The sequence below is a fragment of the Dama dama genome, chromosome 29 (assembly GCF_033118175.1).
Source record: "Dama dama isolate Ldn47 chromosome 29, ASM3311817v1, whole genome shotgun sequence".
NCBI classification, from domain to species: domain Eukaryota; kingdom Metazoa; phylum Chordata; class Mammalia; order Artiodactyla; family Cervidae; genus Dama; species Dama dama.
In genome coordinates this window covers 70,045,954-70,070,201 of record NC_083709.1, presented here as the reverse complement: position 1 = coordinate 70,070,201, position 24,248 = coordinate 70,045,954, and the positions used below count along the sequence as shown (strand labels likewise).

Sequence of the window (24,248 nt, the reverse complement as noted above, 5' to 3'; positions counted from 1 at the left end):
GCCAACGACCACTGAGCAGGCGCCGGGTTAGTGCCGGGTGCCGGGGTCAGCAGCGCGCGCCACAGGCCTATGAGGCTGTGGGCTCAGACCCCGGGCCAGTGGTCGGGAGCTCGCGGCGTGAGGAGCGCTGGAGAGGTCGCTGCGACCTTCTCTGGCAGGAAGTCTCTGGAGCGGCGAGGAGGACCCCAAGCGGGCGCCGAAACCTCAAACTCGCCCTCGCGAGCTCGGCGGCGGACGCTGCCTGGAGCTTCCCGGAACCCGCGGCCCACCCCCGCCCGGTTCCCCGCCCCCGGTGCGGGCGGCTGAGGCGCGCTCCCGCCCCGGGCGCGCGCCGGGCGCCCAGTAGGCGCGCGCCCCGGCCCCCGCACGCGGCCGGCACACAGTAGGCGCGCCGGCCGGCGGAAGTGGGCGCCGGCGTGCGGTATCCGGGGGCGGAGCCGGCGCGGCGGGCCCAGCTCACGGACCCGGGCTGCGGGCCGCGATGGGCGAGGGCGGGCTGCCCCCGGCCTTCCAGCTGCTGCTGCGCGCCTGCGATCAGGGCGACACGGAGACTGCGCGGCGGCTGCTGGAGCCGGGGGCTGCGGAACCCGCGGAGCGCGGCGCGGAGCCCGAGGCGGGCGCGGAGCCGGCGGGGCCCGAGGCGGCCGGGCCCGGGACGGCGGCCGGAGCGCCAGTGCCCGTGGACTGCTCGGACGAGGCGGGCAACACGGCGCTGCAGTTCGCGGCGGCCGGGGGCCACGAGCCGCTGGTGCGCTTCCTGCTGCGACGCGGCGCCTCGGTCAACAGCCGCAACCACTACGGCTGGAGCGCGCTCATGCAGGCGGCCAGGTGAGGGGGTCGGGGGTGCCGGGGAGCCTGGGTGGTGTCAGGTGACCCCCTGGGCGCGGGGGGGCTCAGGCGGTCGAACCTGCCCGGCGGCCCGCCGCAGACGCTCCGGGAGGTTAAGAGTGAAGTACTGGTTCGAGAGAGTTGAAATCGTAAACTTTGAGCACCTAGGCATGCGAACTAGAAGTGGACGCGCTTTTTAATAACGTAAAATCAGAATCCTAAAGGCATCGGCCTTTCAAACACAAAATCTGGAGACAGCAAATAGAATCTTAGAGACTTAGAACCTTAGTGATGTTCATTGCAGCAAGGGTTTCCCGCAGAACCTATCTATCCACCCCGGCTTGGTGTTGGGGATGCTGCGGTACCCAGATAAAATCCCCACGGAAGCAGAGCATATGCCAGTGGGCGGGCCAGGCAAAGGAACAGACTTAAGGGGACGATCTAAGGCTGGGTGATGAGGCTAGGATGAACTAGGCTGGGATGAACTAGGGAGCTCCTGGAGAGCCGACTCAGTTTCAGGAAGTGAGGGAAGGTTTCTGGTAAGGATGAGGTGCATATTGTCGAGACCTAAGGATACCTAAGAGTTGACCTGGATAGAGGGAGTGAAAGATGGGTGATGGGTGCAAAAAGGTTTGGAAGCCAAAGTGGAATATGCATTCGTAGGACTGCTAGAACGATGTTGTGGCTGGAAGGGGTTGGGAGTAGTGGGAGATGAGTCCCCTCTGGAGAGAAAGAGGCGGATGCCGGCTGGTCAGGGTCCTGGCGAGTAACAGGAGTGTTCTAGGCAGAGCAAGTGACAGAATGAGATTTATGTTTGGAAAGGTCACTTTTATTGCAGTTTGAGGATGGATTGGAGGAGTGAGCTAGAATCAGAAAGTCTGGTTAGGAAGGGATTGCAGCAACCCAGAAAGAGGTGATGGTAGCCTGGACCAGAGCAGAGATGGCTATGGGAGAGCAAAGAAATGAGCTGGAGATGTATTCAGGAAATAGGATGAACCAGACTTGAAATTCTGGTATAAAGAAACTCTGGGGGGACTTCCCTGGTGGTCCAGTGACTGAGACTTCACGCTCCCGATGCAGGAGGCCCGGGTTCAATCCCTGGTCAGGGAGCCAGTTCCCACATGCCACAACTAAAGATGCTGTGTGCGGCAACTAAGACCCCGTGCGGCCAAATAAATAAATAAATTTTTTTTTTAAAAGAAAAAACTCGGGTATACTGTGAGGTCTCACTCCTGTCAGCCATCTACTTAGATCCCACTTAGTTTCTTGGAGAAATTTCCCAAGGAAGGAACAGAGATCATTTGTAATTTTGATGAAAGTGAAAGTGAATGTCACTCAGTCCTGTCCGACTCTTCGCGACCCCATGGACTATACAGTCTGTGGAATTCTCCAGACCAGAATGCTGGAGTGGGTAGCCGTTCCTTTCTCCAGGGGATCCTCCCAACCTAGGGATCGAGCCAGGTCTCCCGCATTACAGGCAGATTCTTTACCAGCTGAGCCACCAGGGAAGCCTAGGAATACTGGAGTGGGTAGCCTATCCCTTCTCCAGAGGATCTTCCTGACCCAGGAATCGAACTGGGGTCCTCCTGCTTTGTAAGTAGACTCTTTACCAGCTGAGCTACTAGGTAATTTTGATGGATACTGCCAGATTGCTCTCCATGCAGATGTATTACTTTCCAGTGGGTGCTGTTACAACTTATTACAAAGCTAGCAGCAACCACATTACTCTGACCCTTGCTTCGTCATCACATTTTCTGACTCCTCTACCTCCCTCTTCTACTTTTAAAGGTCCCTTGTGATTCCATTGAGCTCATCTGGATAATCTCCCCATCCCAAGGTCAGCTGATTAATTTCCCCTTTCCTACAGAACTTAACAGGTTCTGGGAATTAGGGTCTGGACATCTTTGGGGAGCCCCTTACTCTGCTGACACAGTAGTGGTGCAGTTTACCCTCCCCAAAACAGTGTCTATGAGTGCCTGTTTTTCTACAACCTCTCCAACAGAGTATATTATTAAACTTCTGGATTTTTGCGTCTGATGAATGAGAAATATTTCAGTGTTGCTGTGATTTGCACTTGTTAAACTGAGTGAAGTAAAACATTTTTGCATATGTATGAGCCATTTGATTTTCTCAAAGGCATTGAAATCACAACATTCTTAATCTTCATTCATAATCTTCTCATTATGACCCAGTTATATTTTATTTCTGAGTTCATTTCCAAGTGTCACACAGTTGTTCTAATCTAATTTGTATTGCAGGAAAATTTTTATTCTGCATTATTTTCAAATATGTCATTTTCAACTGCTTTGTGATGTATCATCCACAGGCAGCACTGTGCTTTGCTTAACCATACCTTAGCCCTCGGGCATTTATTTCCGTCTGTAAACACACTTAGGGAGTGCATACCAGCTGTAACACTCGGCTGCCCATTCACGTGGGTAACGCAGTGTGTTATGCATCTATCCGTGTGTCAGGGACCCTTTGTCTTAAGACACCTGATTTCTTGCCCAGCGCTCTCTAGGGGTGCCCATAGTGTCTTTTGGGCTATGGACCTCACTTCTGAGGCTCGCTGTCTCTTTTCGTGGCCCTATCCACTCTCCAGGCTTTAAAACTCCAGGTGAGTGCTCATTCCAGGACCTGTCCGTGCCATCCTGTCTCTCCTTCCCCCTGTCTTAGTCCAGGGCACACATTTACAAGTTGCTTCCTACTGCTCTCTCTTCTTCCAAGTGTGCCTTCTGCATTCCCTCCTCTGTAGAGCTTCCAGATCTTTCTGAAATGACTGTTTGGTTGTGTGTGTCCCACAGTGGCTCGCTTAGATCAGGACGGCCAAGCGCATGGCTGTGTGCTGACACGTTCCAGTCTTGTGCTTTTCCTCCGTGAAAGTAGACGTGCCTCAGAGGTGGTGCTCCCGGCAGCCACCACTTTCAACGAAGTGAGCATCTTTTTATCGTCACAGCTCTCTGTGTTCCGGAGCTCAGCATTGGATCAGGACCACCAGAGACGGTGTGCCTGGACTGCAGTTGGGTCTCTTGTGACTGTTTCGGCATCAGAGATGGTGTCATTAATGTTTGGTTTTTCCCTATCCTTAAAATAACCGGTAGAGCGCTTATTTTGGGTCAAGCTCTGTGCTAAGTGCTGCAAATGAGTTAGTTCCTTCAGGCTACGCAAAATCTGAGGAAGCGCTGCTGCTGTCTTCCCCATTTTACAGGTGAAGAACTGAGGCTCAGAGACGTTAGTTCACTTGTCCAAGGCCACACAGCTACGAAGGCGCAGAGTCAGACTCACACCGAGGCAGGTGCGCCAGAGCCTGTGCCCCCAGCTGTGAGTCCCGTAACTCACTATTTTCCTCTTGGTATTGGCCACAAGGAAGCCACTCGCCAAGTTTGCTTAACACTAAAGGGACAGGCTGCGTGGTGTTTGTTTTGGCTCCAGTTTTACCTTTGACTTCCTTACTTCCCTTCTCTTGCCCTTCACTTCTCTGCCTGCCAGCGTGGCGGGGCTGGCCTCTCCGCCCAGGGCTCTCTGAGAGTGGGGGTGTATGCCAGGTCTCTCAACACAGGTGTTAATTGCGGAGATTAATTGGTAATCATAACAGCCGCTCAGAAAGCCGGAGCTTCCCTATCTTCAGTAATTACCAGTTAGAGAGTTAGCATCCCCCAAATTATCTCAGCCTTCGTTGAATCATTTTTTATATTTTCAGCCTAATTTTCAGGGGCCTCTTGGGCCACTCCTGAATTCAGAAAGCATTCCGAGTGTCAGCATCCCTGCTCAGATTTAGGCCTTTCCTTCCTCTGTGAGTTTGTTATACCAGGAGAACCGGAGCTTCAGATCCTAGGGTCTAGGTTCAAGTTTTGACTCTATCATTTCCAAATTGAGAGATTGTGGATTATTGCTTTCCGGTGTAATCTTCAGATTCCTCATCTGTGAAATACATTATTAGCAGTTTATCTCGGGGCTTACTGAGATCCAATTGATAAAAACAGGACAGTATCTTGTTATCTGCTGCTAGATTTTTATCTCATGCTTGATGACTAAATAGTGTAATCTTTTATAGTTATCTACTCAGTTCTTCAGCGCTTTCTGTTGCCTGTTTTGACCATCCTCTTTGGTTATGCCAAGTTCACTCATTCATTTGACAGAGTTGCCCGAGCTCTGGTGGAGTGCAGTCTAACAGGAAGACGTAATTATAGAAGGAGGGCCCAGGCACATCAGTGAGGGCGAAGACAGGGGCTTGTGGGTTTTCAGGTGAGGTGCGCCTGAGCTGATGTGGGGGCATCATGTGGAAGCCGCTCAGAGGAGGCGGGATCTGAACTGAGTCCTGCAGAAGGATAAAGGATGTGCTCAGTCAGTAAGGACAGGAGGGTCAGAAAGGCAGGATGGCAGAGGCGTGGACAGAGAATAATTGCCGAGTGCAGGTGAGCACGGCCGGAGGACAGCGTGGAAGTTGGGAAGAAATGAGGTTGACAAAGTCGGCAGTCCTTTCCAGGCAGTGGGACATGGGGCAGTAGCCATGAGATTTAGGTTTGGAGAATATCATTGTGAAGGACGGGCAGGGAGACAGGCTGGGGTTACAGCCCTCTGCCTCTTTGCCCGATTCTGTCCACTCTTGGAGAAGGGGCGGGACAGGCCTGGCCCCCCTGCCGCTGGGGAAGCCAGTCCACCGAGCACTCCCTCCGCACTCTGCAGGTGGGGTGACCCGGTGCTGTTAAGGTTCACGGCCCAGAAGGTATTTGTAAGTTCAGAACATTGTTCAGCCTTGGCTCAGCCTCCACGGGGAGGAGGGAGGCCCTGGGTTTAGATGAGAGACAAAACCGCTTCCGGAAAGGAGGGCGCGCCACAGGGGATACGTTCGAAAGCCGCCTCACAGATGCAGGCCTCCCGCCGACACTACGGTCTTCTAAAACCTGGCCCGGGGCTCCTCTCCTTGTTTTTTGCCTTTAGTCCAAGGCTCCTTCCAGCTCGGAGCCCAGGAGTGCGCTAGCCTCAAATGCTGCAAAACAGCACTCTTCTGCACTCTGGTGGCAGAAGGAGGAAGAGTTTCCTGGGAAGAGTCGTCTGTTTCCCTCTTCCTGGTATCAGAGTTGGTGGGTACTTGTCTGTCTCCCCGGCCGGGGAGGTCGCTCAAGTTTCCCTGGAGAGGGTCTGGCCCAGACCAGATTCTCAGCCGCCAGCAGGGGACATTCCAGCCAGCAGGGGGCACCAGGCCTCTGGGGCGAGGAGCCCCGGCCCGCCTCTGCTGACCGCAGCTCTGCCCCGCCTCTTGGCGTGGGGTCTGTGGACTTGCTGTGTTTGGGGCTGCGGAGGGGAGATGTGAGTCAGACGTGGGCCCTGCCCCTGGGGAGCGAGGGCACAGGCGGAGAGGCAGCTCACCCAGCTCTGAAGCAGAATCGCATGAACTCTGCCGCGCAGGCAGCAGCGAGGTGTGGGGCAGCAGGATTCAGGCAGACTGGGGTTGTGACCCTGTGGCTGTCGCTCACCAGCGGGGTGACCTTGGCACGTTGTGTGATGTAAAAATGTTTAAACGACTACCATTCTAATAGCTGACATTTATGTAGTGTTTCCTTTGGACAAGCACTGTTCTAGGTGCTTTATGTATATTATATATTTATATATATTAACTCATTTAATCCTCCACAGCTCTTTTAGTAGGTACAATCATATCCCCACTTTAGAGATGAGGACGTGAAGGCACAGAGAAGCCGAAATTCTTTCTCCAGGATATGCAGCGGATGGCAGAGCTGGGTTCAAAACTGGCCAGGGCGGTGCCTTGCAGGGCCAGCACAGTGCCTGGCACCAGAGGAACGCCTTTTATTACAAGCAGCTATTACAACGTTAAAAATTAATGATTCAGTGATTAATAATTTAACAATTGATGTGCTTAGTCACTCAGTCATGTCCGGCCCTTTGCGACCCCATGTGCTGCATCCTGCCAGGCTCCTCTGTCCGTGGGGATTCTCCAGGCAAGAATACTAGAGTGGGTTGCCATGCCCTCCTCCAGGGGATCTTTCCAATGCAGGGATAGAACCCAGGTCTCCTGCATTGCAGGAATATTCTTTATCGACTGAGCTACCAGGGAAGCCCTAACAATTTATAATTAGGTGATTACATCTTTCTCCTCATCAGGTGTCTTGTGTCACTAATTGTCCATCTCCCTGGCAGATTTGGGCACGTGAGTGTGGCACATCTTCTTTTGGATCACGGGGCTGATGTCAATGCCCAGAACCGCCTGGGGGCCAGTGTGCTCACCGTGGCCTCTCGGGGTGGACACCTGGGCGTGGTGAAGCTGCTCCTGGAAGCTGGTGCCTTCGTGGACCATCACAAACCCTCAGGCGAGGGGGACGGCGGGGACGAGCTGCTGGGTATCACGGCCCTGATGGCCGCCATCCAGCATGGCCACGAGGCTGTGGTGCGTCTGCTGATGGAGTGGGGCGCCGACCCCAACCACGAGGCCCGGACTGTGGGCTGGAGCCCATTGATGCTGTCAGCACTCATCGGGAGGCTTGGCCTGGCCCAGCAGCTAGTGGAGAAGGGGGCCAACCCTGACCATCTCAGTGTGCTGGAGAAGACTGCCTTCGAGGTGGCACTTGACCGCAAGCACAGGGACCTCGCAGACTACCTGGACCCGCTGACCACCGTTAGGCCCAAAACAGGTCAGGCTGCGCCGCCACTAACCCACCCGTGGGCCCCGCCGCGGCTTCCCAGAGGACCCCGGCTTGTGTCTAAACAGCAAAAGCCAAGGGTTGCCCAGACACAAGGGCCTGCAGAAATCATAGTCCAGCCCGCGGGGCAGGGGAACTTAAGCCGTGGCCTGCAGGCGCCCGGCCCACCCTCCAGGGGGCGATCTGTAGCTCTCAGAAGGGCCTGGACTCCGGCACGGCCAGGCCTGTCCCTCCTAACCGGAAGATTCTGGTGTAGGAGGTTCTGGGACCCTTCTAGAAGGCGGTCAGCAAACTTCTGAGAAGGACCAGACAGCAAACATTTCAGGCTTTGTGGGTCATGCAGTCTGCTGTAACTCCTCAGCTTTGCTGGCGTAGCAGCAGCCTACGTGATATGTCAGGGGTGGGTGGGGCTGTGTGCCAGGAAACTCTAATTCTGAAAAACAGGCGTCGGGCAGGTTTGGCAACCTCCGCTCTCGGGGCACTGTGCCTAACCTCAGCTGCCGATGACCGGTCCCCAAAGACTAATTCACAGAAAATTCAGCCTACTTTTGAGTTGTGTTTTTTCAACATCTATTAGTGTATCCTGTTTCTTTTTTCTTTTTGCCATCTTTCTGGCATATAAAGAGCTGTCTAAGCAGTCCTTAGCAAATCTGCCACAGAACATGCCATGTTTCAAGACCCCTAGTTCATCACGTGTAACAGAATCACGTAACGTAGAGTTCCACAGCCGCAGTGCCCTCAGCAATGGGTCTGACTTCTGTGTCTTTCCTGAGATAGCCCAGGCTGTAAGGCCAGGCTGCAGCATGTGAGCATTTAAAGCTGAAAGGTAAAAATTGGAAGAAAAGGTCTTCAGACAAACTGGCTGAAAATACGTGAAAGTACTGCAAAGTTTGATACCATCCAGAGAATACACAAATAGTCCCGTCAATGAAATTGTAAATCAACTACACTTCAACTTAGAAAAAAATTCAAGTGACCCATTAAAAAAAAAAAAAGACCCATCAATCAAAAGATGTTGCAAATTTGAGAAATGCTTATTAGAAACACACTCTCTGGTCAGAAAGCTCTGAAATAAACATGGTGTAAAACCGTGTAACAACAGAGAGATGGCAGAAATGAAGAGAACACCAGAACAGAAGGGAAAAAGAAGGAAAGTCTAAGAAAACCTGCCTGAAGCCAGGAGACCTCTTCTTTTGTGCGGATGGGGACAGTGAGGGCCGGAGAGGAGTAGAGGCTGGTCGCAGGTCCCACACCTGTTAGAAGCTGTGTGACCCTTGGAAGGTGGGGGTTCCGTGGGAAGGGCACGGGGATGTGACCCCACCCAGCTCTAGCCTTTGTGGGGCCTCTGGGATCTGGACACGCTTGTAACTCTCTCTCAGCCTCCCTGTGTCTCTTGTGTAGAATGGATCAGTGACAGCTCCCAGGAGGCCATGAGCAGGAAGCAAGCTGGCCTCTGGTGTGGGAGCCTCGGGCAGTTTAGCACGCGGCAGCAGCGTCAGGTCCCAGGCAGAGCTGCAGTTAGAAGTCAGGGCTCCGGTCTCACCCACGCTGTTCTTGACTCAAGGCCACTGCCCTCCCTTAAAGGCTTGGGTGGTGTGACTGCAGCCGAGATGGGAAAGGGAGCCGCCTCCCCCCGTCCCTGCTGTGCCTCCACGCCTGACGGGCAGGCTCTCACCTCCCCCGTGGGGCCGTTCATCCATGCTGCAGGTGAGGGAGGTCAGGCTCGGGGCGGGGGTCAAGCAACTTGCTCGAGGCCGCTGCCCTAGAAGTGGATGGTCGGGGACGTGTGCCCCACCTATGGGTGCTGAGCTGGGCCTCTTGTGCAGCCGACTCCTCCTTCCTCAGATGCCTCCAGCCGGGTTTCTGGGGTCTTAGCTCCCCACAGGCCTCCTTATGGACTGCCCTGGCACTCTGGGGAAGCAGTGCCCTCCTCTCCTCAAAACGTGGAGCTGCAGACACAGAGGTGGGCGTAGCCAAGGTCACCCTCTTCCTGGCTCCACCTGGCCTTGCTGCCCATGCTGGCTGAGGGACCTTGGACCAGTTGCCTTCATTCTCCAAGCTTGCATTTGTCTCCCATAAGTGAGCGGCAGAAGTGCCCCTGCCTCACAGAACCACGGTGAGGATCAAGTGAGGTCCCCCCGGCCCAGAGAGAGCACGTGAGAGATGCTGGCAGCTGCCCTCACCCGTCACCGTCGCTGTTGTGATTGACAGGGCCGGTCACGGTCACGAGCAGATCCCCCCTGTCGAGCAGACACGGGTTGGAGGCTCAGCTCTCACTCTGGGGCTGGGAGGCCTCGCGTGTTCATTGTCTCCCTAGGACCCCAATGTCCTCTTTCACAAAACAGCCGTAATGAATGCACTTGGCTTGTGAGGTCCTGTGAGCAGTAGGACGATAATGCCGGTTGTGCTCCGGAGTACCCCGGGGCCTGGCACGTAGAGAGCAGTGAGCGGAAGCTACCAGAATGGGTTTGTATTCCCCGTTCGTTCATCCCAGTATTCTGCACGTACTCGTTGACTGCCAATGTACCAGGTACCACTCTAGGCACCAGTCAACAAGCCCGATCCAACCTCTGCCCCTGAGGACCTTGGCTTCTGGAGGAGAGGCAGGCAAGAAACAGGAAGTAAGCGTGTTAAATGAGTCACATAGGACGGTGGGTGGTGAGTACTGTGGTGAGGAAGAAAACGGGCGAGGTGGGGGATCTGGGAGCGGCAGAGAGCTGGGTGGGGCGGGCCTCCATATGAGCCAGGGCCGTTGGGCGGCCCCCGAGGGGGGCTGAGAGTTCAGCCGAGTTGCGGGAGCTGAGAAGGGGCGCCATTCAGGCTCTCAGAGCAGAGCCTTCAAAGGCCGTGTTGCCAGTGGTGACAGATTATTAAACAGATAGTAGTTGGCCCCAGCTCTTTTTGTGAGGTGCCAGGGAACCCACCCCTGCCCCCGTCAGGGCCTTGGAGACTCCCAGCTCTCTCCCTCACACTAGCTGCAGGACAGGGTACCCTTGAGGCTGTAATTGTCACTGTGACACCCTCCTCACCCCCACTGTGGTCATTGCCTGGGCTGTGGAGGGGTCCCTGGAGTTGCTCTGATGTTGATGCAATAATTGGAGCCCAGAGTGAGGAAGGGACCAGCCCAGGGCCAGTGGGCATCAAGCAGAGCTGCTCCAGCCTCCTGAGGTCAGGCTAGACTGTCAGTGATTCGTTTGTGGCAGATGGCTGCTTAGCAACCAACGCTAGGCCCAGTTGACACATTCTTTTCCGTCAAAGAGTCTTGGCATGAAGGAGGCTGTGGCCTATAGCAAATTAGACTCTTAAACACTTAAAGGAATGAGACACATTTTGTAAAGTGAAGTTTCATAATCATTTCTTTATATAGTATCTCAAAGGCAGAATTAGGCGCTTGGTTCCATGGCCCTGTCTATACTTTCCTATAAGTGCCCTGGAGTTAACTAGTACCCTTTCTGGGCTGGGTGCTGGTCACTAGAAAAGATAACAAAAATTGCTGTTTGTGTGGTGGTGGTTTGGTCGCTCAGTTGTGTCTGACTCTTGCAGTCCGATGGACTGTAGCCTGTCAGGCTCCTCTGTCCATGGGATTCTCCAGGCAAGAATATTGGAGTGGGTTGCCATTTCCTTCTCCAGGGGATCTTCCCAATCCGGGAATTGAACCTGGGTCTCCTGCATTGGCTTCCCTGGTGGCTCAGAGGTTAAAGTGTCTGCCTCCAATGCGGGAGACCCGGGTTCGATCCCTGGGTCAGGAAGATCCCCTGGAGAAGGAAATGGCAACCCACTCCAGTATTCTTGCCTGGAGAATCCCATGGACGGAGGAGCCTAGTGGGCTACAGTCCACGGGGTCGCAAAGAGTTGGATACGACCAAGTGACTTCACTTTCACTTTCACTCCTGCATTGCAGGCAGATGATTTACCAACTGAGCTATGAGGGAAGCTGTTTGCGTAGGGCTTACAAATTTCTGGAGCGTGTTCCCGTCTGTATTATCCAGTCCTGCCGCCACCACCTGGCCTCCGTGTTAGCATGTTGTCTGCATTATCAGTGATGAGGAGACACATCTCTCTGGAAATACGTGGATCCGGATACCCTGGTCCAGACTCCTTGTGCCACTCTGCACCTCCTTCCGGCTGCTGGTGGAGGCTGCTCGAGGCCAGGGATGTGGCCCAGAGTCACAGGTTTTCTCCTGAGGCTGCTCTATCCTCTAGTATTAGTCAGAGGAAGTTCTGCATTCGCTCTCACCAGCGAGAAGACTAGTTGTGAGGATGGCTACTTTCTGATAGGAGGGAGCAGGTTACCCACTAGCTCTAGCTTCAGGGAAGGTGATGGCAGATGAGGAAGGGGCTTGCATTGGGTGGGTGCAGTGAGGCCCAGCATGAAGACATCAGATGGGAGCATCTGCAGGTCTGGGTCGTGGGTGACCTTCAGAATCACTCAGATGGCTGCTTATTTGGGAAAGAAAGCGAATATTAGCATTGGCAACCATGACCTCCTCTGGGCTTAGCTGCCCAATGTCTTAGGTATTAGAATGAAAACCTGCTCTGGAATTACTTCATGGTTGTACATTTACTTTTTAGAATAAAAGAATCATTGTTTCTTCTTAAAATCTTCATAGGAATACAGGTTTTTCCAAGACTATACTTTTCCGTTATATCTGAGAAAGGACATTCCAAAATTTGGAATGCCTAAAAATAGACTGCTCTATGAGTTGTGGGATCCGGAAATGGTCTGCTCATTCATGTTTTCCTGGCCAGATGACCTCCCATGGTCTGTCTCTGAAGCGTTTTCAGACAGTCTGACGACAACCCTTCCAGAAGGGCTGCTGGAGTTAGTCCACTCCCTAGGTCTCTGATTAGATTGCTTATGAAAAGTAAATCATTTTTAAAGGTAGCCTGGGTCGTTACACCCTTGTGACTTTTCTGTTGTTTTACACCTTTCCGTGGTTAACTTTTAAAAATCTTTGTTTACCCAGATGAGGAGAAAAGGCGACCTGATATTTTCCACGCATTAAAAATGGGTAAGCACTTTAGAAAACCTTTTGGGATATTTAAGAATACAGTACTGTTTCTCCCAAACTCAAATTGATAGTCCTTTTCAAGGCCGCCCAGAGTATTTGAGAAAGAAGCAAGCGTTTTGTTGTTTCCTGACTCTGGTTTCACCCAGGGAGGTTCAGACCTTGGAGGCTGGTAGTTATGGTGCTCTGCACACAACTTTCAGGTTATTTTCTCAGGCCCCCTCTGCCTCTCCTGCTAGATCCTGTGACTATGTCCTAACTTTTACTTCCCTCTGAAAGGCCTGGCTGCCCACCAACCTACTCCAGTCTCTGTAATGAAGAGCTATTTAGTCTAGTATTGCCTCTCCTGAAACAAACCTCCACTTCTAGGAAGCCCACCCTGATCCTCACCTCTGAGGGAGACCTGGGCTGTCTTTCTGCATGTGCGTTGCCCCTCATCATCACTGTTCTTTTAAGATATCAATAACACCTCTCCCTCTCAGTAAACCTATTTGCGTGCTTGCCTCCATCCCTCGTAGACTGAAGGATTGGAGAGTGGGGGCTACCTCTGGCTCATCTGTGTAGCCCCTGCGAGGCCCAGCCACCCAGTACAGAGGCCGGCTCAGCACATTTGTTACGGGAAACCATTGGGTAAATCATCCTGCGTGGATCACCAGGACTTCTGATTCTGTTGGCAGGAAACTTCCAGCTGGTCAAAGAGATTGCTGATGAAGACCCCAACCATGTGAACCTGGTTAACGGGGATGGGGCCACCCCGCTGATGCTGGCGGCGGTCATGGGACAGCTGCCTCTGGTGCAGCTGCTGGTGGAGAGGCATGCCGACGTGGACAAGCAGGACAGTGCGCACGGCTGGACGGCCCTCATGCAGGCCACCTACCACGGGTCAGCGCCAGCCCCAGCCCCAGCCCCAGCAGGGAGCCCGAGAGGGTGCCCCCGGCTGAAATAGGGTGCTGATGGGGTGCTGGTCCTGAGATGCTACGGAGAAGCACCCCGCCCATTGTGAAGATGCTGAGACACTCAAAACCATGCAGGCTTGGTCCGTCCTGCGTTCCTCCCCTTTGTGTCCAGATTTCCTGTTGCCTCGGCGGTGGTACCTGGTGCTTCCACATCCCTTCTTATCCAGTCACCCCTCTACCTTCCTGGATGCCTCCTCCTTGGGGCAGGCTGACCAAGGGGCAGGGGTCTGCATATAGCCTTGCACCTGCTTGGTGGTGATCTGATTCCAAATTAGGGGCTCCGTCCTTGCCCCGCTTCAGGTGATCAGAGCACTCTACTGTGTCCTCTGAAAGTGGTTTTCTTCCTCATTTGATCCTCAGACTTCCACATCAAAGACTCTGGCCTGCCAGAGGATTTCAGTCAGGTCCCAGTGAGGGGCAGGAGGGGTGGGGCCTGTGTGTGGTCCTGGGAGCCAGTGGCTTTGGGGCAGAGACTTGTGTTTTTGTTTTGTTCATGGAAGGAGCGCTCAGGCTTTGACTTCTGTTGTGCCTGCCTGCAGGGTAGGGAGCAGAGGCTGGGAGACAGCTTTCTGAGCCCTCTGTCACAGACACAGATGCTGCTGGAGTTACAGCCACCGCTCTTGTGGCCCAGGAGCAAGGCCACGCTTTCCCTTCCAGCGGGTCTCACTCTGGCTTTTTCTTTCTTCCACAGGAACAAAGAGATTGTCAAATATCTGCTAAACCAAGGAGCTGATGTTACTCTTCGTGCAAAAAATGGGTACACGGCCTTTGACCTAGTGATGCTGCTCAGTGATCCTGGTGGGTCGTTTTAGGAAAAGCGTTTTAAAGGTGCTGGGTTTTCTGGCTGGGAATCCAGATCATCCCCTGTGTGTAAGCACGTGCTTATTCAAGGAGGAAGCCACTCTGAAGCCCCCAGAGCACCCCACACAGCCTCCGGCAAGTCTTCACTGCTCCCAAGTGAAGGCTGTGGGGGAGAATGGGCGCAGCTGGGACCAGCTAGTCCCTGAGGCCACTTCTGGCTCCAGCCTTCAGGAGTCTCCAGGCAGGAAGGCCTTGGCCGTCCACGCAGATCCTGGAATGGTGTCTGTGCCTCTCAGCTAGACCCTGCATAACTCAGGAAGAAACAGGCCCCCGTGGACAGGGAGAAGGAGCAGTGACCGCCTTGGCTTCTGGTGTCGGTGGAAGCTCCGGGTCAAGGGTCTTGGAAACACTGCTGACCCCCAGCTAGCACCTGCTAGGGCCTCGGACCCTCTGCCACTTTGACAGACCTTCCTCTGGAACCTGTGGCTCCCCACTAGCAAACTCAAGGGATAAGGGGTCTCTCTACCTGTCATCTCTCTTGGGACCCTCAAGTTTTAGCCCAGAGAGGGAGAAGCTGGGAGGCTCTGCTGACTCACAGGCTCTGAGTCCTGAGCTGGCTCCTCCCCTACTGACTTGGGCAGGGGGGGATTCTGCCTCCATGAGTGGAGGGGCTCCCGATGCCTCTCTCAGTGTGGGGGCCGCAGGTCAAGTGCCCTTCCTCACCTCCAGCACCGCCACCCCCTCACCCCCACTCCCGTGAGACCCCCTTGTCACAGATCCATGCTGGTTCCATCTTACCCTCGCAGAGAGGATGTGCCCAGCAGTGACTGACCCTGGCTGGAGAGGTGGGGCCCTCCGCCCAGGTCCAGTGGTCTCAGTCCTTGGCTGCAGTCTGCCGGGGACCCTGGGCTGCATCGCACACAGGCTTTTCTCCGCCAGCCTCATCTCTTCCACTGTGTCTCTTCCTTCCCTGCATTCTCCCTCACTGCCTTTCCCAATAAAACAACCTACCTCAGTGGATTTTTTTCCTAATGGGTTTTCAAATGAAATTTTTGCCTGAAATTTTCTTATTTATTTATTTAATTTTTTGCCCGAAATTTTCAAAGAGACACATGCTGGAGGGGAAAAAAAAAAAAGCAACAGCCAAGAGAAAAGCATATTCATAGTTTGTAGTATTTTCTTCTCAATCTTGCTTGTTGCTTTTTTAATAGCCTAGTTGAGTTAATAATAACTAATACCACTTAATCTTCTTAAGCACTTACCATAAGTTAGGAACTCCCTCAGATCCTTCAGACACCTTTATGTGGTGGGTACGGTCACCCCTTAATTGACCTGCAGTTACACAGCCTGGGAAGAACAGAGTGAGAATTCCAACTTCAGTCATCTGGCTGTAGAGCCTCTACTTTTTAAACGCTCCATCCGCTGCCCTCCTGGTAGGACAGGGCATCTGGTTTTTATTTCTGTTTAAGTGGATTAGACCCTGCTGTCACGTTCACCCCTCCTGAAGAGCCGGTGGAGGGGCAGGGGCAGCTTGATCCTGGAGTAACACGGGCTCTGGCCCTGCAGGACTGAGTTCTCAGGCTGCTGGGGGTCGTCTTGAGACCCCCCCCCCATGGCCCAACAGTCATATTTGCAGGTAAAAGGCTGCCTTTTGTGTCCATAGACACGGAACTTGTTCGACTGCTGGCATCTGTCTGCATGCAGGTGAATAAAGACAAAGGCCGGCCCAGCCACCCGCCGCCTCTGCCCCACTCGAAGGTCCGACAGCCCTGGAGTGTCCCGGTGCTGCCTGATGACAAAGGCGGACTCAAGGTTTGCCCTCTGCTGTCTTACAAGGTGCCAGAGAGCCGTGCCCGAATAGTGAAGCAGGAAGGTGCTGGCCACTTCCTCATTACCCAGAGCTGCTTTAGGACAGGGTAACAAGCGGGGTTAACAGCAGGGGCAGGAGGTAAACTGGAGGCAAGCAGTGGGGAATGGAGGTGACCAGGGGAAACGGAGGTGATGGTAGCCAGTTCGCGGCTGCTTGCAAGTGTGTAGGTCCACGTTGCTACCTCTTCCCATCGTTTTCAGGAGAAACTAAAAACCCAGATGTTGATGCAGAGACGCAATTTCTAAATGTAGAGAATGGTTAACATTTTTTGCATGATGTACTGCTGAGCTGGCTAGCCTCGAACCTCTCCTCCCTGGCCATCTGTCTGGCCTGTGCTTCGTGTGGACAGTATTTGCTGACTGCACATTCTAGGGCCTCACTGCGGTCCCCAGGCCCCCATCAGCTGCCGCTGGAAGCACCAGAACCGAGCTCCAGCTGCTGATTTCTAAACTGCAAGTTGAATGTATCTCTTTGAATGTCTTATCCTCCCAGCCCTGCTCTGCTTGTTGAAAATCAGAATTATTTTTTCCCTTTTCCTGGCTGGGGTTCCAGCACTTTCTCAGATCTGCAGACTTGGCATTCTGCTCATGTCTGTTGCTCACCCGAGGCCCTGGATCCTTCCTCCCAGCGCTGCTCGCATAGATCTCGTCATCCTCGCCTCACTGCCGTCTCTAGGCCGGGCCTTGCAGCCTCCCTTTGGCGCCGTGCCGGTCGCCTCTGAGCTCTCGTGGGCTTGTGTAGATGCCCTGGGAGTGGCACCTGTCCTCTCTCTAGGTGAAGAGGCGTCAGCTGCAGGAGCAGATGGCCCAGGCCTTGGAGCGGACAGCCTGATAGCTCTCACGTTGTTACTGGAATAGGAGGAAGGGGGTAACGCAGTCTGAGATGTTAAGGTGTTTGGCGTTGCCTCTGTGTCCATCTGTCCGTCCCTGTTTGACTCGAAGACGTCCAGCAAGTTGACATCGCTGGGTCTCTGTCTCAGACTGTGCAATGAGGAGATTGCTGCAGAGCCTTAGCACATTGGGTTCCCTGTTGCCTCCAGGCTATTGGGAAGGCCCCCTGCGGGCTGGGTCAGGAAGGCTTTAGAGAGAACTAAGGGTCCTATGGTCGATGGTAACGCCCGCAGTGGGCCCAGGAGAGGGGAGGGGGCTCGTGCGGAGTGTGGTTGCTCTCCCTGGGCTCCGTACTGGGGTTTGACCGCTGCTCTGCATTCACTTGGCAGTCCTGGTGGAACCGCATGTCCAATCGGTTCCGGAAGCTGAAACTGATGCAGACACTGCCGCGTGGGCTGTCCGGCAACCAGCCGTTGCCTTTCCGTGATGAGCCAGAGCCAGCGCTGGACTCCACAATGAGGGCGGCACCCCTGGACAAGACCAGCCGCTCTGGGCTCCCCGATGTGGCCCCCATGACCAAAGACAATGGTAAGAAAAAGTTGCACGTGCGGTAGAATTTCCAGAGTGGTCAAAGCCTGAACCTCTCTGCCCTCTTCCTCTGCCCTTCGTCCTCCCTCTGGGGCTGATGGGATGTGACGCTGGTGCAGAGTGGCGAGTTTGGTGAGGACTTAAGGGACAGAAGTCCATCTGAGGGACCGGCTGCTGAGGGTAGAAAGGGAGGCTGGCAGCAGGCCCCAGCTTCCTGCCCCGCGTGCCCTGCTGGGAAACCTGTGGCCAGTCCCTGTCTCTCCCTTGCCTACGACAGGCGATTTTCCCACTTGCCACATGTGATTGGTCTGCACCCACCAGCAGTGTTTTGAAGTAGAGTGAGTTTCTGGGGTTGGAGTGGGGGTGGTGAGCTCCCCACCACTGCAAGTATTCAACAGCTTGGATGAGTTTGCCAGGGCACTGAAGAAGATTCCCACACTGGAAAACTGATTAGGCCAGATCCGTTCTAACAGTCTGACTGTCCATACCCAGACTAGTTCCTTGGGTACCACTATTTGAGACAGACTATTGAGCTCAACATACCACTGTCTGACCCAGCATGACAATGGTTTATGGAAAAACACACTCTAAGATACCTTTTAAATGCTTCCCTTCTCTTCAAATATTGAATAGCAATTATTATTAAATATTTAATCACTCAAGAGAGTCGATTTTCCAGGATGAAGGCTGACCTGGTCACTTGTCCTCATGTTGTGGATTCATTATGGTTGGGGGAGTGGGTCATTTCAGGAAACTTCCATTTGTTTCTCAGGTACTGGGAGCACAAGAGGAGAAAAGGAAGATGTGTTATTGACAACCATGGTGAGTCTGGGGCTTTTCTAAAAGCATTTCAGGTCTCTTCCAATCGTTAGTGGATTGATTTATGAGGAGGGATGTGGGCACATTTGTCTTTCTTTGTGGTGGTTACAGATGGGGTCGATGTCAAAATGTGTAGCAATGGGTATATCTCTGGCACCAAGGAATCAGAATAGATGCCAGCCCTAAATTCTGGGTAAGGCTGTGCTGGTGCTTAGCAGCCAGGGCTAAGCCCTGATCGCGTCATCAGGGACGTAGTGCTGAGTACAGGGGCCGTGTCAGGGTAGGAACTGATGGTGACCTTGGACTTACCGTTTTGGTTGTGGAGAGCCAAGGAGAGAGGAGTCAAAGAAGAGAGTATGTTTCCAGCTTGAGAGAGGCCTCAGTGTCCTCATCTATAAATTAGAGATGTATTAATTTTAGGTTCGGCTATGAGTAACAAAATCCCCAAATGATTGGCATAAATTTGACAGGATCATGTTTCTCTCAAGTAAGTGAAGTTCAAGACTGGTTCATTGATCTGTAGAATTAGGGACCTAGGTTCCTTTTACTTGTTGGTCTCCCTGGCATGGCCTCTACTACCAAGGTTCCTTCTTGGTCTAAGGTGGCTGCCAGAGCTCCATCCATTACTGCTTCATTCCAGCTGACCCCAAAGATGACTGGAGAAGAGGTGGCCATGGGCACAGGCCAGGTGTCTGTAAAGAAGTTTCCTGGAAATTCACGCATCACTTTTTGCTTACATTAAATGGGCCAGAATTTAGTCACATGGCCCATTCACACTGCATAGAAGTCTTTGTTCCAAGTTGGTCATGTGCTCATCTATCAGGCGTGTCTGCAAGGGATATACGGAGGATGGATATTAGGCGATAGCTAGCCTTCTCTTACGTAGGAGATGCTATCCCTCATGGTTGTAGTTTTTAAGTATCATCCCCAGGAAGATCTTAACATAACCTCTGACCCAGAGTGAACTCTTATTTATCTGCTGTGTGACCTTGGATGTGTCACATCACTTCTCTGGGCTTCATTTCTCTGAAATGAGTCTCCTGGTTGGAGTTGGGCTAAGTCCCTTTAACTCTGAGGCCCTAATCTGCAGGCTGGCCAGGAGAGGGCAGTGTTGGAGAGAAGACGGGAGCAGAGGTGCCCCCACAGAACTAAGCTGCCCCAGGACGTTTGGGGCCCTGCTGGGGTCTGTCTGCTCTGCCCTGCTGTGAGATAGGTATAAACTGGTGTCTGCACACTGACCGTGGGACTTACAACGTTTGATAATGTTAATAAATAGCAATAATTGCTTTCAGTATGTAGACAGAAATGCTCTTACTGAATTTTTGGAAGATGCAGTAAAGTATAAAGAAAAAATTGCCCTTGGTCACACATCCAGATATAATCATGATTGACATTTTGTGGCATATATCTTTTGAGTATTTTTCCTAATCATTTTTTGTATCTATGAATATGATATCATGCTATATATATAATAAATACTTAGAAGCACTAAATATGTACCAGCCCAATGCTTATTAAGTGTTTGCTGCAGTTTGCATATATTCACTCACTTTTATCCCAAAAAACCATGCCAGGCCAGGCACTGTTGTTGAGTCACTAAGTCATGTCCGACTCTGTGACCCCATGGACTGCGACATGCCAGCCCTCCCTGTTCTCCACTGTCTAGGAGTTTGCCCAGGTTCATGTCCACTGAGTCGGTGATGCACTGGGATCTTCCCCCATTGTGCTGAACCTGCCGTAAAAGATGTCATGACCATCTTTTCTGTGTCAGAAACACCCTTTGGCCCCATCGTGTCCAATGACTAAGTGATGTAACATTCCATCATCTCTTTATCCAAGACTGACCTGCCGGACTTTGGGGTTCCTGGTTTTTGTTTTCACAGCTCTGATGAATTATCCTTATGCAGATGAGGTTGTTGAGGTCCAGGGGGGTCGACCCTTGTTCACAGACTCTCAGAAAAGCAGGACAGTGCCTGGGTGGGAACCTGGGAGGCGCCACTTCCCATCTTGTTCTCTCCTGTCCCGCCTCCCTACGCCCTGTAGGGGGCGGCGGTGTGCCCACCTGCCCCGTGGCAGATGGAGGATGGCCAGGGCGCTCTGCTGAGGAGGAGTTTGCAGCCATCCTCGCGGAGATGCCCGCCTGCCCGGCTCCCGAGGCAGGTTTAGCTGTGGGATGCCCTTCCCTGCAAAGCACCATCTGGCGCCAAGTTCACTGTCTTTTCTTAATTAAAGTTACTGTGGACCGTGTGAAAGCTTTTCCTTGACGATCCACCAGTCATCATGGTGTGGATTTTATACTGACCCCAAATTGCATTTTCAAAACTTAAAATTGCAGTTAAAAATGTCAGCAGTGGGAGGTGTGGCTCGAGCAGGAAGGAGGTGGTGGGTGGGGGATGGGAGCGTCTGCTGGGCTTGCAGAGCCAGCCTGGGCCTGCCGGAGCCCTCATCCCGTCCTCCTGGAGCCCCGGCCCTGGCCACGCCCGCCTCCTTGCAGTTCTGCATGCTGGTCTTGCTCCTCTTGTCTCCAGTCCTTCCTGCATTCCCTTCCTTTGGTCTGCAGGCCCTTTCCCGGCCCAGCACACCCAGCGCTTCTCGGCTCCCCCCGTGGCTCTCCGCAGTCCCTCCCCCGTGCCAGTCTCGCTGCTGTGCACAGACCCAGGAGAACCTGGGGGCGTGGAGCGGAGCAGACGTGGGTATCCCTCGGTTGCTGGGAGGAGAGCTGAGGACATCACGTGGGTTTCTGGCTTAGCTGTGGTGGGGGGTGGGGCTCGGGGGCGCTGCCATTCTCTGAGAAGCAGGAGAGACCTGGAGTCTTCCTCCCAGAGCCAGGAGCCCTCCTGGGGCTGGCCTAACCCACAGCCTGTCTTTTTCAGCTTCGAAATGGAGCCCCCTTCACCAGACTCCCGAGCGACAAGCTGAAGGCAGTCATCCCCCCTTTCTTGCCCCCTTCCAGCTTTGAGCTGTGGAGCTCGGATCGGTCCCGGACATGTCACAACGGGAAGGCAGACCCCATGAAGACTGTGCTGCCTCCGAGAGCCGGCAGAGGCCCCCCCACGGCTGGGGGGAGCACGGACAGTGTAAGTTGTCCAGTTCACACACTTTGACGTTTCATCTTCCACTCTGATGTCGTAATGGATTGCAGGAAGAGGGACCTTGGATCCCTTCTGATATAGGGGGGCTGTAGCTTTTTATTTTCTTTTAAGTGAGTGATACTCCTTTGTCTAATGACACCCTACAAAGGAATTTAATATGTAAGTAGATTAGCGTGAATGAAAGTGGAAGCCCCTCTCACTGGAATCCTGGAGGTCTGAGGAACACAGGTTGAAGACCTGATCTAATCCCCCCTTCCCTTTAATAGATGAAGCAACAGCCCAGAGAATGGAGGTAGTTGCTGAGGGTCCCCGAGCCGAGTGGGGTTGAGGATGCTGGGGCCAAACATCAGGTTCTTGGCTCTAATCAGGCTCCACACGACATTATTGCACAGGTTCAGGACCAGACTCAAACACTGGAGACCACTGTGTGTGCTCCTAGAGTTTTCCTGCAGCCAGAGTGTGACTTCTGCCCTTCTGGCCCCGGTGGTTTCTGATCTGGTGGCCCTCAGTGTGTTTCTGTGACATGCTGAGGCAGTCCCTCTCAATGTGGGGGCTGAGACCCTCACGAGTAGGCTGCAGACAATGGAGATTCAGCGACTTAGGCCCTGACCCTGCTGCTTGGAGACACTCAGAGCCCCCGTCTCTGTCTGACCCCCTGGTGCTTGCTGCTGCCTTCCTGGACTGTTGTTAGCGCCAAATCACTAGCTGGAGACCAAAGCCCTGGTGCCTAGGAGTGTTTAAAACGGATGGAGTGGGTTCGTGTTAGTCCACACACAGGAGGCGGCGGGTGAGCTGTGGGAAGTGTTGTCACAGGGACTGAGCCTGACCTAGTGGCCGGTTGTCAGCAGGTAGCAGGTGAACTCCCATCCCTTGGGGGCCTCCTAGCAGGCGGAGCCAGGATCAGCAGGGATGGGCCAGCTGAACTCCAGGGCCCTCCCCGTCGTGACCTGTGTGTCGGAAGCAATGAACAGCACACCCTAACTGCCATATCCGCCTTATTCTTGCAGACTCTCGTCAGGCCGGTTAAATTTCCATCTCTCTCCAGAAGCCCAGCCTCCCCCGCCAATTCTGGAAACTTCAACCACTCACCTCATTCCTCTGGCGGCTCCAGCGGGGGAGGCGGCGTGAGCAGGCACGGCGGGGAGCTACATAACCGCTCAGGTGTGCACCCAGGCCGCCCCCTCCAGCAAGGCAGGAAGAGCACTGGGGGTCGAGAGTGTGAGCTGCAGACCGTCCTTGAGACCACCGCATGCACGCTGTCTTTCTCACGGATGTGCCCGAAGGATTTTTCAGTGAATTCACAATTCTGCGTTTGTTTGATGCAGTTTCTTAGGGCGAGGGAGTGGGGAGTGGTAAGGGAAGAGATAGTCTGTAATGGTCTATTTTGTTAGAAAGTTTTGCAGGAAACTAATAGAAATGAATAGTGTTTTTGTGGTGTTTAAAATCCTTGAAGGTTAAACCTTAGGTATCCTCTCATCCTGATTCTTCAGTGAACAAATGAAGGAACTGAAGCTCAGAGGGGTTGATGGATTTGCCCAGGAGTACACAGCTAGGAGGTGACAATTAAAACTCAAAGCCGTTTGCCCTCCCGTTATTTTGGGCTTGTGGCATACTTTCCTTCTCTTTAAGTTTACTTGTTTTCAGTCATTACATTTATTTACCATATTCTTTGAGAAAATATTACTGGCCACTTATTAGATATAAGCCAAAGTCTAGGCGATAGAGCACGTAGCAATAAAAAGTTCAAAGTCAGTTTTGTAGGAAGTTGTATTCTGGTGTAAACCGATAATTAAAAAAAAAACAACAACTAAGAATAGATTTTTAAGTGGGGACTTTGCAGGTGACGCTAGTGGTAGAGAACCCACCTGCCAATGCAGACGATGCAAGAGACGTGGGTTCAATCCCTGGTCTGGGAGGATCCCCTGAAAAAGGAAATGGCATCCTGCTCCGGTATTCGTGCCTGGCAACTTATTTTTTTTTAAAATCCGAGAATAGTAAATACTGTAAAAAAACAAACAGAACAGAGTATGGGAAAAGGTGATGAGGCTGGTTACAGGAAACTTCCTAGTCTTCTCCTGGGGCATCCAGGATTAACGAAAGCGAGCTTTGCAGGAAGGCACATGCTTTATGCCATTACGTAGGAAGGTAATGCATGCTTCTTGTGGGAAAGCTTGAAAACCAGCTAAAGCAAAAGGCAAAAAAAACTATAGTCTCACCCACTAGGAATCATTGTTAACATTTTGATATATATCTTGCAAGGTGCATTTCGCTTATTTATGAAAGAAGAATAATTTTTTGAGCACTTAGTGTGTGCCAGGCACAGTGCCCTTTAAGTGGGTTATCTCCTTCAGTCCTCCAACAACCAGTGAGGTATCCTCCCCCGTTTCGGGCTCAGGGGAGTTCAATGAACTCCCCCAGAGTCCCACAGTGGTGAAACGGCGGAGCCAGATCCGCGTGCAGGCAGGCTGACTTCTGAGTGTTCCCTGCTTTGCAACCTTTTCCCTCTTTGTGCCTGTTCCCACGTCGTAACCACCTTTTTATGCCAATGCACGTGTATCTACAGCATCTTTCACTTTTTAAACTTTTTATTTTATATTGAAGTAGCACTGAAGGAGGGCGTGACAACCCACTCCAGTAATCTTGCCTGGAGAATCCCGTGGACAGAAGAGCCTGGTGGGCTACAGTCCATAGGGTTGCAAAGGGTTGGACATGACTGAAGTGACTTAGCACATAGCCAGTTAACAATGTTGTGAGATACGTTCAGGTGGACAGCCTGGAAGGGACTCAGCCGTACGT

General features: G+C 52.9%; 1 protein-coding gene across 1 annotated transcript in view; it reads left to right on the top strand.

Moving 5' to 3' along the window:
* The first annotated feature begins 481 nt into the window (after positions 1–481).
* The window catches only part of ANKS6 (ankyrin repeat and sterile alpha motif domain containing 6), a 53,404-nt gene continuing 29,637 nt past the window's right edge, over positions 482–24,248 (top strand). The window contains exons 1-10 of the mRNA XM_061132864.1: positions 482–828; positions 6,988–7,478; positions 12,455–12,499; positions 13,174–13,378; positions 14,144–14,250; positions 15,917–16,065; positions 17,343–17,541; positions 18,314–18,363; positions 21,234–21,437; positions 22,460–22,613. Of these exons, the coding sequence (XP_060988847.1) occupies positions 482–828; positions 6,988–7,478; positions 12,455–12,499; positions 13,174–13,378; positions 14,144–14,250; positions 15,917–16,065; positions 17,343–17,541; positions 18,314–18,363; positions 21,234–21,437; positions 22,460–22,613 (1,951 nt within the window). The remainder of the gene's footprint in view (positions 829–6,987; positions 7,479–12,454; positions 12,500–13,173; positions 13,379–14,143; positions 14,251–15,916; positions 16,066–17,342; positions 17,542–18,313; positions 18,364–21,233; positions 21,438–22,459; positions 22,614–24,248) is intronic.